This window comes from Mustelus asterias, chromosome 8 (assembly GCF_964213995.1).
Source record: "Mustelus asterias chromosome 8, sMusAst1.hap1.1, whole genome shotgun sequence".
Taxonomy (NCBI): domain Eukaryota; kingdom Metazoa; phylum Chordata; class Chondrichthyes; order Carcharhiniformes; family Triakidae; genus Mustelus; species Mustelus asterias.
This window is the reverse complement of record NC_135808.1, coordinates 84,692,237-84,708,529: the sequence shown is the minus strand read 5'-3', so window position 1 is coordinate 84,708,529 and position 16,293 is coordinate 84,692,237. Positions and strand designations below refer to the sequence as shown.

At 42.2% G+C, this 16,293-nt stretch overlaps 1 protein-coding gene across 6 annotated transcripts in view; it reads right to left on the bottom strand.

Moving 5' to 3' along the window:
• The window catches only part of raver2 (ribonucleoprotein, PTB-binding 2), a 75,244-nt gene that overhangs the window by 9,861 nt on the left and 49,090 nt on the right, over nucleotides 1-16,293 (bottom strand). For 2 of the 6 annotated variants that reach the window (XM_078218412.1, XM_078218414.1), the window contains 2 exons: nucleotides 5,965-6,081; nucleotides 4,344-4,439 (listed from right to left, as the gene is read on the bottom strand). In XM_078218412.1, the coding sequence (XP_078074538.1) occupies nucleotides 4,344-4,439; nucleotides 5,965-6,081 (213 nt within the window). The remainder of the gene's footprint in view (nucleotides 1-4,343; nucleotides 4,440-5,964; nucleotides 6,082-16,293) is intronic. The other 4 variants (XM_078218415.1, XM_078218417.1, XM_078218413.1 and 1 more) reach the window with 3 other exon arrangements.

Genomic DNA, 16,293 nt, shown 5'->3' with positions numbered 1-16,293 from the left:
CCTGTCTTCCTTCCCTATCCCAATGGGTGGCAAACATTTTGCTTCCTCGCTACACCACTGCACCACTACACCAAGGTGACCAACTCCCAGGAACCTTTCCATCTCCTGTATGCAAGTGTTGCGAGCTGTCTGGAAGCTCTGACACTTCAGGTTTCAGCATAGCAGACTCCTACGCACACAGTCAACATGCAGATTAAGCACCCTGGCCGTCCCATATTCTGCTGCTACTTCACAGCATAGGCTTCAGCTAGATCTCCCACATCCTCACCCCCACACTTAACTACTTTCAACCAATTAGCTTGGTTTCTCTGATGATCAACCTGATTTTTTTCTTGCTATCATGTCCCCATTTCCCTTAAATTGCCTACGATATGAATTCTGGATAGACAATACATGTTAAAGTTAATTGCATAATAATGCGTTTGACCAATCTGAAAATTGGGTTATCAATCAGTAAGGGAATTGCCTGCACTTCAGTTTTTCTAGCTCAACCATTATTAATCAGAAGCAAAAGATAAAAACCACCTTCCGGAATCCAGAAACATACAGCTGTCTTGTACTTTTTCCAGTCTCAGCTTTACACATATATAGTACACTGTTAATTTAGATTTGTACACTTAATACAGTAACAATGCCATGCAATTTATTATACTGCGACAGGACAAAGTTTGTAAATTACACATGAACTAGTAAGGAGAGGGCTTAGCTTCTGTGCAACACCCTTGCAGTTGGATAGCTTAAAACACACACACACAGGATTCTAATTCTCGCTTTTCGAAAGATAACACAGCATATACTTCACAAATGATTACTGCTTGCCTAAACTGTCAGTTTTTCATCTATACGCTCAGGTCATTTAGTCACAGGGAGAAGAACATCACATCATACATCATCTGACCCATACATCAAACATCTATATAATTTCCATCAGGATAGAGATCAAAAGCAGGAGCCATGGGGAAAAACAATTAAAATCAGAAGTAATGGGACCTTCATGCCTCAGACATTTACAAACTTAACTAGAGATGTCAATTTTTTAAAAAAAAACAGAAACTGCCTTCTATAACTTGTCTATAGAATAGTTTTCAATAATTTAAATTGGAAATAGAACAATTGAATTCATAGCAGTTAAACAACAGCAGTACCAGAAATCATTCAAATCATTTCCTTCACTTATTGTAAGAAAATTATGGTGGTTCAACCAAGAATTAAATATTGCTGAGAAAAAGAGACATGTCAAAGTTTGTACTTACCAAGACACTTTGCAAGAATACCAATACAAAAGGGGAAAACAACAGGAGTGCTGATTGGTTGGCAAGTGGAGTCTGATTGACAGTTGCTAAGGGGAGTCTACCAGTTGATGGTGACTGATAGTTAACTGCCAAGCATTGCTTAAAGTTTAAATCAGGCAGCTTGACTGGTCAAGACATTGTCCTGAAGAATGAATCGGCCAATGACTTGTACTTATTTTGTTTACCTGAAACAAGCATAATGTGTGTGTATATATACATGTTTTGTCTGCAAAGAACAGGGCCCTGTGTATCAATAAATGTAGCTTCCAGTACAAACAAACGCACCACACAGCAAGTCCAATCGACCATCTGAAGTTGGTTGTCAGCATAATTCTCAGCACAATTCTTAGCACACCAAGGATTACTTAGCAAATGTTGTCCAATTGTAGAACCACATGTAATGTTTGACAGTGTTTAGAATTTTGCAAGCATGGGCTGGTTGGGTACACTTTGTACCCTGCCCGTTGCAAACAGCGGCTGGGACATCTTGCTTGATATGATCCACTAGTCTTTGGCACGTACAGGCTATAAACCTAGCATCTCACTGGCAAAGAAATTCATACATCATATTACTGGTTTGAGCGACAGGTTTGATGGCAGCGTCCTGCTAGTGGCAAATATCATGTGTGTTGTTACTCCACAGTATCAGCACAAAACAGCTAGCTTCACATGATTTTGAGATACCCTGCCCTTCTAGGGTAATCCAAGATAGATCAGCTACTTTTCATGGCTGAAAGTGACAGCCTTCAGCCTGTTCATGAGTTTCCGTGATATTCAGTGCAAAATGATCTGATCAGGGTAGCCATTATCCTGCAATATGTCTGATACAGCCTATTTAAGGCATCAAATTTGCTTTGAGCAAATGGCTCAGGTCCTATTTACAAGGCTGTCAATAAGACCAATCTTGTAGCCTCTTTGCAGGCCGTTTTCAGGGTCAAGCTATCTGATTTAAATTTCAAAATTCTTGGCAGTTAACTGCCAGTCACCATCAACGGGTACATTCTCCATGGCAATGTCTCTACCAGAGATCACTGCCCAATCAATGCACACTCTCTTCTCTCAGTATAAATTAGTGTTTTCCCCTTGCATTGGTATTCTTGAAGTGTCCCGTTGGGTACAAGACAAAAAGCTTTGACAAGTCTTTTTAAGCAATACTCCAGTTTCTGTACTCGAAACTAATTTTGACTAAATTAAATGGATTTTAATCATACAAGCTGCCAAAATACAATTCAAATGCATTACATAGTGATGCATTACAATGGCACATCAAATACACACCAGAATGAAGGTTTGATCAGTCAAGCTGAGATCAATTATATGACTGCAAAATACTGCAAAGCAGCAGTATGACAGAGGAGGAGCTTGGGATATGATACTGGCTAATCTCTCATACATCCTAGCATCAAATCCAAGCAATTCAACCCCAAGTTGGATACATAAACCATGAACCTGGAGGGCAAACTGGAATTATAAAAATGAAAATGCCTCTTTATTCAGAATTGATTTATAAAGGAAAATTGTGGGGTGAAACAAGTCAATTGTGTATTAAAACTTATATCTGGTTTCAATTTCTCCTAAAACAAGTTGTTTTCCCATTTCTTCCTACTTTTAGTATTTCCCTTTCACTTCTGCCACACTGACAGTCAGGTAGCTCAAAGCCCAGATCACACCATTAGAAAGGTACGTTACATTCAAGGCACATTCCCAGACTGTTTTTCTGGCCAAGGCCATCCTGATCACCAAATTCTCTGGAAATGTTAGAGCCCTCAGGTTAAAAAAACAATTCACCTTGTGACAGGTACCCATCTCTATTCATTTGGAAATAACACTCTGCCCTTGGAATTTCTTTGTCGTCTTTTGGGGGAGTAAAGGCTTTTACCAATTTTCCATAATGATACTTTACGTGATGGTATTAAATTTGCTTTATAACAGTTCTGTGAAGTAAACTTGAAGCGTTTTATTGCATTTTCATAATGAAAATTTGTTGTTGGCCTCGGGTTTTTCTCATCCCTTCAAGTGGAAACACTCAACCATAGAACCTCAACAGTGCAGGAGGCGGCCATTTGGCCCATCGAGTCTGTACCGACTGTCCAAAGGAGCATCCTACTGAGGCCTTAACTCCCCTTCCCTATCCCCATAACCATATGCATTTACCATGGCCAATCCACCCAACCTGCACATCTTTTGGACTGCGGGAGAAAACCAGAGCACCCAGAGGAAACCCAAGTTGACACGTGGAGGTGGTGCAAACTCCACAGCCTGTCACCCAAGGCTGGAATCAAACCTGGGTCCCTGGCACTGTGAAGCAACAGTGTAAACCACTGTTACTATGCCACCCCACGAGATGATTTATATCTTGTCGAACAAAATCTTTCAATCTTAAGACCTCTATTAGGTCACCCCTCAGCTTTCTCAATAGAAAAAAAAAGACCCTTTCTTGATAAATAGAATCTCATTTGTTATGATTTGCGTACATTTTTCACTGCCTCCATATTTTTATAATATAGCAAGCAGAACAGTGCAAATGTATTCTAACAAAAGATTAATATAAATTTAGCATAACTCCTGTACTTTTCAATTCTAACCCTCTTGAAACTGTAGTTCTCCTTTTAATGGTAATTCCTCACTTAAGATTTTGCCCCAGCCAGGACCAATAGTCTTTTTATGTACTATAATTTCTAACAAACCCATCACCTCCAACATAACCTCTAGAGTAGTCAATATAATATTCAACACGCAATATTGGAACCCTCGCTGAACAGAGCCTTATGTCTTAACTAAGGAGTCAGCATTCACAACGCAGTGCATTATCCATTGATTGACATGGTAGGTATCTCACATGCAGGGTCATAATATTAAAGGCAGTTTGCACTACTCAAACTCTCCCTCACTGCTGAAAAATCAATTCCAGCCCATTCCATTTGTACCCAAACAATCAAGTTATCACAAGAGATAATGCAAATACTGCATCACACTAGTTAAAATCAGTGCAACAGCAGCAAAAACGTATTCAGACTCTTACAAGTCAAATAAAATAGATTTGAAATTTACCTTGAAATTAGTCATGGGGTTTCCCACTGGAGCAGGACCAAGAATTCCAGCCCCTGGAGCAAGTGACTGCTGGGCTGTAGCACAAGGAGGTCCCTGCTAAGAAGAAAACAAATGAATCAAAGCAAGCATTAGCCACCCCCCCGCCCAAATGTTCCCTTCTCCTCACCTGAGGCCAGAGATGAATGCAAGGTGTAGTGACATGGGTTCCAGTTACCTTGTGATACTCTATTTAAGTGATTATATTTCATTTGAGAAGAATCAAAGCTAAAAACTAAAGTGAAATATTAATAAGGTGTGTAAGCACAAACAGCAACTTTGGTTTCAATGCCCTGGGGTATGGTTCCTATTCCTGATCAGTGATAAACTGATCCTGGTCTTAGATGTCAGATGAGAACAGGATCAGGATTCCAAGTGATAGGAAGAAAGTTGTTGACCAAAAAATAAACTTGCAATTGTGGGGGAAAAAAAAACCACACTGGTATTTATGAGAGTTGGAATTCAATGTATTGATCAGCTCTCTATGGCAGCTGGAACAAAATCTCACTATGTTGACAAGAGTAGAAAGTGGCATTTTATATCTTTTTCAAATGCAACAATTTGTTGAAGGGCTGTCATCATGAGTGTTTTGGAAAATCTGTGTGTCGTGGAAACAACATTATATCACTTGCATACAAGACCATAAATTATACATAGCAAAAGAAAAGTATTCCCAAATACTCCTTTAATTCAAAGATTGTTGTTCTGCGAAATCTAAAACCAGATAAGGTAGAGTATTTATTTAGGGCCAGTTCTCCCTTCTTTACCCCTCTTCCCAGCAAAGGATGTTGTCTATTGATGGACATGGTTCCAACAGCCCTCTGATGGCTTTCCCCAGCTGATATTTATCATGAGAACTTAAACAGCATGGCATTAAAACTTTCAGGATATGGCAACTGGCCCTGATCTTGTTCTCCTACAGGAACCATTGGATAGCAACAAGAATAATGAATCTTTTTCCTTTCGTAATGCAATGGAGTTACAGGATTCCACTTTCCCTTCTTGTTACTTGGGCAAAGTCAGCTAACTCAGCTGGATTAGAAAAATCAAACTTTGGGCATTCCAGGCTAGGTGGTTGAACAGTACATTAGATGCTCATTTTACTCGAGGTTACTGGGAACTTTAATACAAGATTTTTTTAAAAAGCACATCTGAAACAAATCTCTCAATTTTTTTGTACCAAGATAAGAAGCACTCACATTTTTCACTCAGTGGTAGCATCAACTGTTCCAAAATCACAGGCTCTCATCCATCTATTGCTCTCACTAGCCTACAATCATCTTTTGGGGAGCAATCGTGGAACTCTCTTCTCAACGTAGTCTTTTAAGTATGCTCTTCTCCAGGTTTAAGTATACTCATGTCTCTCTCTGACCCTGGGCCTAGCGCGCAAAAAGGTGACTTCTGACCAGGGTACAGGTTTCAGCGTTATATCCTCTCGTTTCTCCTCTAGGTAGTCCAACATTCTACTCACTTCATTGAATTTGAACTTGACAAAAGTCAAGGAATTAATGCGAATGTATATTTGCCAATGTCATCTAAAAGTTGATCCAAATTAATATTTTGCATTCTATTTATTAACCCCTACCTTGTTGGTTTGACCACTTTGCATGCTTCCAGGGAAGTAGGTTTGATTTGCAGCATAATAAGAAGGCACCACCTGCACAGCCATACTGTAGTCCACACTAGTATTTACAGGTGTGTTCTGGAAGGAAGAAAACCACTCAACTATGAGTTTTTAAGGAATAGGAAAAGCTACATGGGCCAATGATGCTGTGCTTTTTGAAATATCTCAACCCAGCCCACATTCACACCACATCTCTCAATTACTGTTGCGACTAAGCAACATATTCATGTACACTGAAGTTATATACATTGGACATTTTTCCTTCCCTTATGTTTCACATTTCAATTCCCCTCACACCCTAAATATTCCTCGTAGCTTTCCTTGTGACTACAAACTACAATAGATTAAAGTTTTTTAAAAGTGCATTTTCTGCTTAAATTCTGTTTGTATAAAGATGCAACAGTTGTGATCAAAGCGTTGGATGGGTGCCTGGATCCCTGGCCTCCAAATTCATCAATATGGATGCAAATACCAGTGCAGGATATCAAACATAGAACATAGAACATAGAACAGTACAGCACAGAACAGGCCCTTCGGCCCACGATGTTGTGCCGAGCTTTATCTGAAACCAAGATCAAGCTATCCCACTCCCTATCATCCTGGTGTGCTCCATGTGCCTATCCAATAACCGCTTAAATGTTTCTAAAGTGTCTGACTCCACTATCACTGCAGGCAGTCCATTCCACACCCCAACCACTCTCTGCGTAAAGAACCTACCTCTGATATCCGTCCTGTATCTCCCACCACGAACCCTATAGTTATGCCCCCTTGTAATAGCTCCATCCACCCGAGGAAATAGTCTTTGAACGTTCACTCTATCTATCCCCTTCATCATTTTATACACCTCTATTAAGTCTCCCCTCAGCCTCCTCCGCTCCAGAGAGAATAGCCCTAGCTCCCTCAACCTTTCCTCATATGACCTACCCTCCAAACCAGGCAGCATCCTGGTAAATCTCCTCTGCACTCCTTCCAGCGCTTCCACATCCTTCCTATAGTGAGGTGACCAGAACTGCACACAATATTCCAAATGTGGTCTCACCAAGGTCCTGTACAGTTGCAGCATAACCCCACGGCATTAGGTCCTGATTTTACCATCAAGTCGCACCAGTTTTCGGGTGCGAAAACTTGGTAAAGTTGGGTGTGAGGCAAGTAGCGCGATCCGTGCCCGCTCCCCCTTTACCAAGGCCCGATAACGGCTGCGATCGGGACTGTGCCCGAAATGGGCGTGACAGTCATTTAAATTGACTTAATGGACTGGGTCTGACAGCTCTTTGCTCGGGATCAGTGCAGGGAAAGTCTGCTGCCACTGCCCGGGATCAGTGCAGGGAAAGGGAGGGTCCACTGCCACTGCCCGGGATCACCGGGGGGGGGGGGATGCATGCGCGAGGGGCCCGCGATCGATCTGGATGGTGGGGGGGGGGGGGGGGGGGGGGGGGCAGCAATGTCGGTGAGGGCCAAAGATAGGCATCATCCAGTCCAGGAGTGATGTGGCAGGGGAGCCACATTATCATTTTCTTCTGCGCATGTGCAGTTGGAGGTGCTGATCAGAACTGCAGGATTTCAGGTGCGTTAAGCCCCACCCTCAGGCTTCTGCAACGCGATTCAGAATTGCTGATTTTTTTCAGAGTGCATATGGGGGCGCCTGAGAATGGGTCTAAAAGTCAGATCTGAAACACAGTTTCAAGTCCGCCCAGCACTTAGAATCGAAATGGTAAAATAGGGCCCATAGTCTGCTTGATAGTGCCACTATTCTCTCTGTTGCTGATTCTCTCAAAACTTTTAAAGTGTCACAGAGTGCCTTTGACTTCCCTAGCTAGCCCTTTTGTATTATTACTATCCTGCCACCACAGTTACAAAGAGTAGCACTTAATAGAAGTGATCCAGGAGAGAAAGGAAGAACGGGAAGGGGTGCAAAATACAGGAGTGGCATCTAGAAACAATGGTGTCATATTTGATGCACTGAGTCTCCCCTCCCACCCCCCCACAAATCAAGGAGTCCCCATTATCCGACTAGTTCCCCCCTAGCTCCCACCCCAAGACCCAAACACATCTCCCATCCCAACCCAACACTGTTCCCCCCTCCCCACCCCCAAATTCCAAAACACACCCCTACAACCCAACACTTAGACCTCTCGCTGTCCACCCCAAGCTGACATTCACTCTCTCTTCCCCCACCGGCCCCAGAATCCAACCTGATGTGCCCACCCCACCAACTCAACTCACCAAAAATCCAACACTTCTCTCCTTCAACAGACTCTTACCCCACCAACTTCCAAAAAAATCATGATGGGTGTGAACAGAGTATCAAAGAGAAACTCTCATGTGTGAATGGATTGTGACTGAGGGGGCACAGATTTAATTTAAGAGCAGCAGAAGCAAAATGAGAAGTTTTTTGACGCAGTGTGGGTTTGGGTCTGGAATGCAGAGCCTGCATGTGTGGTGGAACCAAATTTATTCAAGGCATTGAAAATGGAGTTAGATTTATCTGAAAAGGAACAATGTGCAAGGTTATGGGGAGAAGACAGGAAAATGGCACTAGGTAAATTGCTCAGACGGTAAGTGCAGACAAGACTGCCTGAATAACCCCCTCCTGCATTGTAACAATGTAATTGTGACCCACAGCCCGCCCCCCCCCCCCCCCCCCCACCCCACTGTAGTGCTCTAATTTTGGTAGGAGCACTGCTCCACGGAATGGGAAGTAAAACAAAAAAAAAAAGCCTTTTCTACCATTTCTCTAGTAGCCGTTAGCTGACTCTTTAATTACCACTGTTTAAGGCTGTTGCAGAACTGGAAAAAAAATGATTTTCCACAGTAAATGCTCCACCAAGCTTTTCTCAATTTGCACAAGGACCTTAACAGGCACAGCACCCTCCTTTGCAGCTTTAAACTGAACCTGTGTTAAATTCAGTTGTCCATATGGATCAATATAGCTGGCGTCATGGCATCAGTACAAATTAGTTGCAAAACACAAGACTAAGAAATTGATAAATATGGAACCTGTTTTACATTCTAAAGATGGGTGAAATCACACCAATTATCCCAATGTGTCCAAACACCTTCACTGAATGTGGCTCATGCAAAGTGCAAGGATGTCTGAACAAACTATGTAACTTGAGTCTTTGCACTAGAGGGCATGCAAGAATGGAAGGAGCACCGTTCCTGAAACAATTCCTAATGTGGCAAAACATAGATGAGTATGATGCGTCATCCATGCCCATCCACACAGAAGGCTGTTCAAACAATGCAATCTCCTGAATGGCCTGCAAAATTGGGTAGTAGGGTAATGAGCCGGATTATAAAGGGCAAAGACCTGCTCAGACAGCAGCAAGTTCCATTCCAGTCTGTTCTCAGAAGTAAAGGCTGTGATGTTCCCCCAGGCAAAAGAAAAAGGGGCAATTTCATAATTGGGTCACCTCTGGCACTTGCGCAGTTACAAGATGTATCAATGCTATCTTTTTGGCAGCAAAGTTCTCCAATGAGATGGTCCCACTAGGAGGGAAAGACTAGGGAATTAATAATAGGAAGACAAAGACATGGCAAAGACTTTGAACAAGTATTTTCTATGTCTTCACAGTAGAAGACACAAAAAGTATCCCAAGAATAGTAGAAATGCAGCGGGTCATGGGGAGGGAGGAACTTAAAACAATGATTAGAGAAAAAGTACCAGGAAAATTAATGGGACTAAAAACTGATAAGACTCCTGGACCTGATGGCCTGTATCCTAGGGTCTAAAAGGAAGTGAAGCCAGAGATGGGGATACGTTGGCTGTAATCTTCCAAAATTCCCTCGATTCTGGAAAGCAGATTGGAAAACCATAAACAGAAACAGCTCTATTGCAGAAAGGGGGAGTGAGGAAGCAGGAAGTTATAGGCCTGTCAGTTTAACATTTGTTATTGGATAAATGCTAGAATCCATTATTAACGAGGTTGTAGCAGGACATTTAAACCATCATTTAAATATTTAAACGTTAAGACTATCATGCTGGGTCAACATGATTTCCCTTTCACAAAATCATGTTTAACATATTTATTAGAGGATGTAACAAATAAGGTGGACGAAGAGGAACTTGTAGACCATAAGAATTGGACTAGTAGCACTTAAACTTCAAAAAAAAAGGTACTCCTAAAGGTACATAAAAGATTACTGTCCAAGACAAGAGCCCGTAGTGCTGGGGTGTTATTTTCAAGAATGGATAGCAGATTGGTTAACAAAATAGTTGGGATAAATTGGTCTTTATCAGGTTGGCAAACTGTAATGGAGTGCCACAGGGTCTACTAGGGTCTCAACTATTTAGCTACATTAATGATTTGAAGAGACTGACGGTTCTTTAGTCAAATTTATTGACGACAAAGTAGGAAAGCAAGCTGTGAGGAAGATTCAAAGTCTGCAAATGGATATTTGTAAAGTGCATTATAAGCTTCTTCTGAAATCCATCAATATAAATAGAAACAAGTTTGCTACTTTCAATATTTAATTCTTTTGGATTTGTGCTCTGAAAACTGTAATTTATGGACTTTAATTCAACTCCTTTTATCAGTTTGCTGAACACAAACCAAAAATGAACAGTACACACACAAAAACTCAGTCTGGCAGGCATATTATTTAGAAGGGGCTTGGAGCTCCGAAAGCTTGTGTGGCTTTTGTTACCAAATAAACCTGTTGGACTTTAACCTGGCGTTGTTAAACTTCTTACTATACTATTTAGCCCAGTAACAATCCCTATACCATACTGCCAAGCATCTTATATTACATCCAATTCCTGCTAAGGACCATAGACATTGATGATAGAATCTCCAGAATAATCTTTGATTTAGTAATGTGAATTGATGATTTTATATTAAACTATTCAAAAACACAACCTAAAAGCTTCCAGAAACTAATTCCTTGTTTCCCCCACCAGTGTCTAGCCAAAATTCATCCCTGTCAATATCACAAAAATGGATTATTTGGTCATAGAATCATAGAAACCCTACAGTGCAGAGAGGGGCCATTTGGCCCATCGAGTCTACACCAACCACAATCCCACCCAGGCCCTACCCCCATATCCCTACATATTTACCCACTAATCCCTCTAACCTACACATCTCAGGACACTAAGGGGCAACTTTTAGCATGGCCAATCAACCTAACCCGCACATCTTTGGACTGTGGGAGGAAACCGGAGCACCTGGAGGAAACCCACACAGACACGAGGAGAATGTGCAAACTCCACACAGATAGTGACCCAAGCCAGGAATCGAACCCAGGTCCCTGGAGCTGTGAAGCAGCAGTGCTAACATGCCGCCCCTGTTGTAGTACATTACAGTACTACAACAGGGGCAGCATGGTAGCACAGTCATTACAGTATCACATGCAGTTTGTGGGAGCTTGTCCTGCCGTTGGGTGGAATGTTCCCTCACTATAAAAGTGACTGCACTTCAAAAACACCTTATTGTAAAGTGTTTGCGTCTCTCAATGCAATAAAAAAAATCATTTTAATCAACAGTTGCATTTAACTCTCTATAGAGAAGCTTAATCTTCCAGGTGTGGTCTTCTTGCCACATGGTCACCTCCTGAGATCCCTAAAGATCCATTCCCAGCAGCCTTATTATATCTGAGTGACAATTTGTAGACACTGGATTAGCTTCTACAAATAGCTGATGATGTCCAACTCTCTCAACATCACTGCCCTTAATGTATGGTTGTAATTGTGTAACTAAAACAAGTTTAAACAGAATTTAATGCAATTAAACACTGGGAAAACAAACTTGTCAACCTTACTATAAGTGCTTATTATCTCCAGGTCTATCCCTAGTTGCTCACTCAAGTTGAGCAAGCAGAAACCAGTCTTGATAGTCAGACATTTGACGTTCACTTACTTCTACCATATCAGTCATTTCAACCTTACCCAGCTTCCAGTGCCACCTAAACCTTTATCCACACTACCACCACCTCAGGGCTGAACTTCGTCCACACCTTCTAGCCAATCTCAGAAGCTCCCACATAGTCAATTGCCAAAATTCCAAAACTCTCAATTTCTTCAGCATTGAGCCCATTCCTTCATTACTCCAAAACTCAACTGCTCTTCATCCAACAGGTGCAAAATGCTCATCATGGTCTAAAATCACTCTACAGTATTGTCCCACTATAATTTGTGTTTTTGATTTGATTATTGTCACATGTATTAGCATAGTGAAAAGTATTGTTTCTTGTGCGCTATACAGAGCATCCTGTTCATAGAGAGGGAAGGAGAGAGTGCAGAATGTCATGTTACAGTCATAGCTACGGTGTAGAGAAAGATCAACTTAATGCAAGGTAGGTCCATTCAAAAATCTGATGGCAGCAGGGAAGAAGCTGTTCTTGAGTCAGTTGATACGTGACCTCAGACTTTCGCATTTTTTTCCCGACAGAAGGTGGTGGAAGAGAGAATGTCTGAGGTGCATGGGGTCCTTAATTATGCTGGCTGCCTTGCCTGCCGAGGCAGCAGGAAGTGTAGACAGGGTCAATGGATGGGAGGCTAGATTGTGTTGGATTGGGCTACATTCACGACCTTTTGTCGTTTCTTGCGGTCTTGGGCAGAGCAGGAGCCATACCAAGCTGTGATACAACAAGAATGCTTTCTTTGGTACACCTGTAAAAGTTGGAGACAGTCATAGCTGACGTGCCAAATTTCCTTAGTCTGAGAAAGTAAAGGCATTGGTGGGCTTTCTTAACGACAGTATCGGTACGGGGTCCAGGACAGGTTGCTGGTGATCTGGATACCTAAAACCTGAGGTTCTCGACTCTTTCCACTTCGTCCCCATTGATTTAGACAGGGGCATGTTCTCCTCTACACTTTCTGAAGTTGATGACAATCCTTCATTTTGTTGACATTCAGGAAGAGATTATTGTTGCCACGCCAGTTCACCAGATTCTCTCTCTCATTCCTGTACTCTGCCTTGTCATTGTTTGAGATCCAACCCACTAGTGATGTCATCAGCAAACTTGAAAATCGAGTCGATGGGGAATTTGGCCAGTCATAGGTGTATAAGGAATATAGTAGGGGGCTGAGAACATATGGGGCTGTGCTTCATTAAATAAGCATCAACATTGCAATAACAGTTATCCTTCAACTTAAAAGCCTTTGCTAAGGATGACATTGAATTGGCCCCAGTCTCTTGCATAGTCAATAATTCTATCAGCATGTGTTAATTACATGGCACGGTGGCACAGTGGCAAGCACTGCTGCCTCAGCGTCAGGGACGCAGGTTCGATTCTTGGCTTGGGTCACTGTGTGGAGTCTGCACATTGTCCCGTTACCTGCGTGGGTTTTCTCCAGGCGCTCCGGTTTCCTCTCTCAGTCCAAAGATGAGCGGGTTAGGTTGATTGGCCATGCTAAATTGACCCTAGTGTCAGGGGGACTAGCAGGGTAAATATGTGGGGTTACAGGAATAGGGCCTGGGTGGGATTGTGGTCAGTGCAGATTCAATGAGCTGAATGGCCTCCTTCTGCACTGTAGGGATTCTATGACTGCTGCTTTCAACTCTCTGGCTCATCTGAACTGAACTGCTTGAAATCAGTTACCGAGACCAGCAATACATTCAGAATATTTTTCTATTTTTAGGAATTCCCTAAACATGCACCTCCCCAAAACTGATGGGGTGGTTGACATCTTCCTAGGGCTTTGCATGCATAAAAAAAAATGAACAGTTGGCTTTATAATTTTTTTAAAACAAATACAAAATGTGAAAACAAGCAACTTTGGAAATGCAATGGGAACACAGCTTTCAATAAGAATTGTAGATATACTCAATATTCCTTAATGCATACTGGAGCAAAATTATGCAATTAAGACTGAAGGAGTATTTAAACATTTAGTGCACCGCATTTAACCCAAGTTAAAATCAAACCAGTTGTAGACCAAGTGGTCACGTGAGAACATGACGGGGCTACAAAAGAGATCATGTGGCAGGAGCTTTGGAGTTGGTTTTCCCTGGGAGTGCAGGCAGAGCACAAGTGTTGAAGTAGCTGGAGAGCTAATGAATAAACTACCTTATTGAAAGCCCTTGTTGTCAGTGAGTGATCGAAGGAACCCACAACATCTACATGGTGTCAGAAGCTGACTGTATGGTACAAGGACTTTGCTGCATTGACTTTGCTTTGATGAAAATATTGCAGATAGCTGGGAAAAGTGACATATTTACTGTGATGCTGCAATCTCTAACAAGTCTAAAATCATATGCTTAAGTCCTATTAAAGCTTTCAGGCCCCGAGGCCGTCAAAAAATTTGAGTCATTTGTTTTCCATACAGTTAAGGAAAAGACACAATATAATCCTGAAAAGTTCAACACCACCAGTCTTCTGGTTTAAAAAAAAAATTTTTGATAGACCTGCATTCAATTCAATGAACCAAAGAATAGATGAATCAATAATCTTGCATGGCCACCCTAAAGAAGTGTGTTTTGATTTGTCACATGTATTGGCATACAGTGAAAAGTATTGTTTCTTGGATGCTATACAGACAAAGCATACCATTCAGAGAAGGAAAGGAGAGAGAGTGCAGAATGCAGTGTTACAGTCATAACTAGTGCGGAGAGAAAGATCAACTTAATACGAGGGAGGTCCATTCAAAAGTCTGATTGCAGCAAGAAGCTGTTCTTGAATCGGACGTGTATCTTTTTCCTGATGGAAGGTGGTGGAAGAGAATATGTTTGGGGCGGGTCCTTGATTATGCTGGCTGCTTTTCCGAGGCAGCGGGAAGTGTAGACAGAGTCAACAGATGGGAGGCTGGGTTGAGTGATGGACTGGGCTTCATTCACGACCCTTTGTAGTTTCTTGCGGTCTTGGGCAGAACAGGAGCCATACCAAGCTGTGATATAGCCAGAAAGAATGCTTTCTCTGGTGTATCTGTAAAAGTTGGAGCGAGTTGTGGCGGACAGGCCAAATTTCCTTAGTCTCTGAAAAAGTAGAGGCGCTGATGGGCTTTCTTAACTATAGCGTCAGCATGGAGGGATGAGGACAGGTTGGTGGTGATCTGGACACCTAAAAACCTGGGACTCTCACTGAAGATTTAATCAGAGATCACGTCGTTTGTGGAATATATGATGATTTAATCTGCTAGCAGCTGCTATGAGAGAAAAACTTAACACTACAATCAGCCATCAATATCTATGTTAAACAATCAGAGAAAAGAAACAGAGTTTTCAGGCAAGAAACTGAAGCATTCGTTGCACAGGGGGTGTCTAGCTTCAACTGGCCCCAAAGAGAACAGCTTCTTTTGCATATGGTAAAAGCAGAAACAAATGAGGGAAATGGAAGCACTTCACTAAGTGCTGCAGATCCAAACCACAGCAGTCCTCCTCTGCCATCAGCAACATGGCAGCTGTTCAATCCTCCAGGGGAAAAAGCGTCAGTGAGGGGAATGAGACTACATGATTCAATACCACCAACACACTGTGCTCAGAAGAGTACCAATAGCCATGAAGCAGAAAGTCATTAATGAGTCGAATCAGATGACAGCACGGTGTCATAACTTCTGCAGAGGCGGCCATGGAATGGGTTGCACCAATGGTTACAAAAGATGGTACAGTCAGGATGCGTCTTGACCCATTGTACTTGAACAAAGCACTGCTCCGACCACATCACCCTATGAAGACAGTGGAACGTGTGATAGCAGACATGCCAAATGCCAAGGTGTTCAGCATTCTCAATGCAAAATACGGGTTCTGACACAGCCGTCAAGATGAAAAATCCTCAAAACTAACCACATTCATGTCTTCAGTAGGCAGATATCACTTTCTTCTTATTGCCTTATGGGAACTGCGACTGGATGTGAGGTTGTTCAGTGGTGCATGAAGCAACTCTGATCATAGTTCATAATATCCTTGCTTGGGGTCGCACTATGCAAGAACATGATGCATGATTAAGACTATACAATTAAAGCTCAACCCCGAGAAATGCAGATTCCAGGTCAACCAGGTTCCTTACCTGGGTCATTTACTCAGTTGATGTAAAGCCCGATCCAGGCAAGACAACGGCTATACGACAGATGACCATTCCCATGGACAAGCATGCCTTACAGCGCTTTCTTGGCATGACAGATCACCTAAGTTCATTCCATGTTAGTGTCAGGTCACTGGACCTCTCATCAACTTCACACCACTCAGCGATCTTCAACAGACTCAAACAAGCACTTGCTATCCCACCTAAGTCCATTGATGTTCGAGCACCCATACTTGTATCAGCTGACACCTTCCAGCATGGATGTGGCATTCAGAACAGCAGTCCTTTGCTTCAAGGGCCCTCATTGAAACTCATTATGCGCAAATTGAA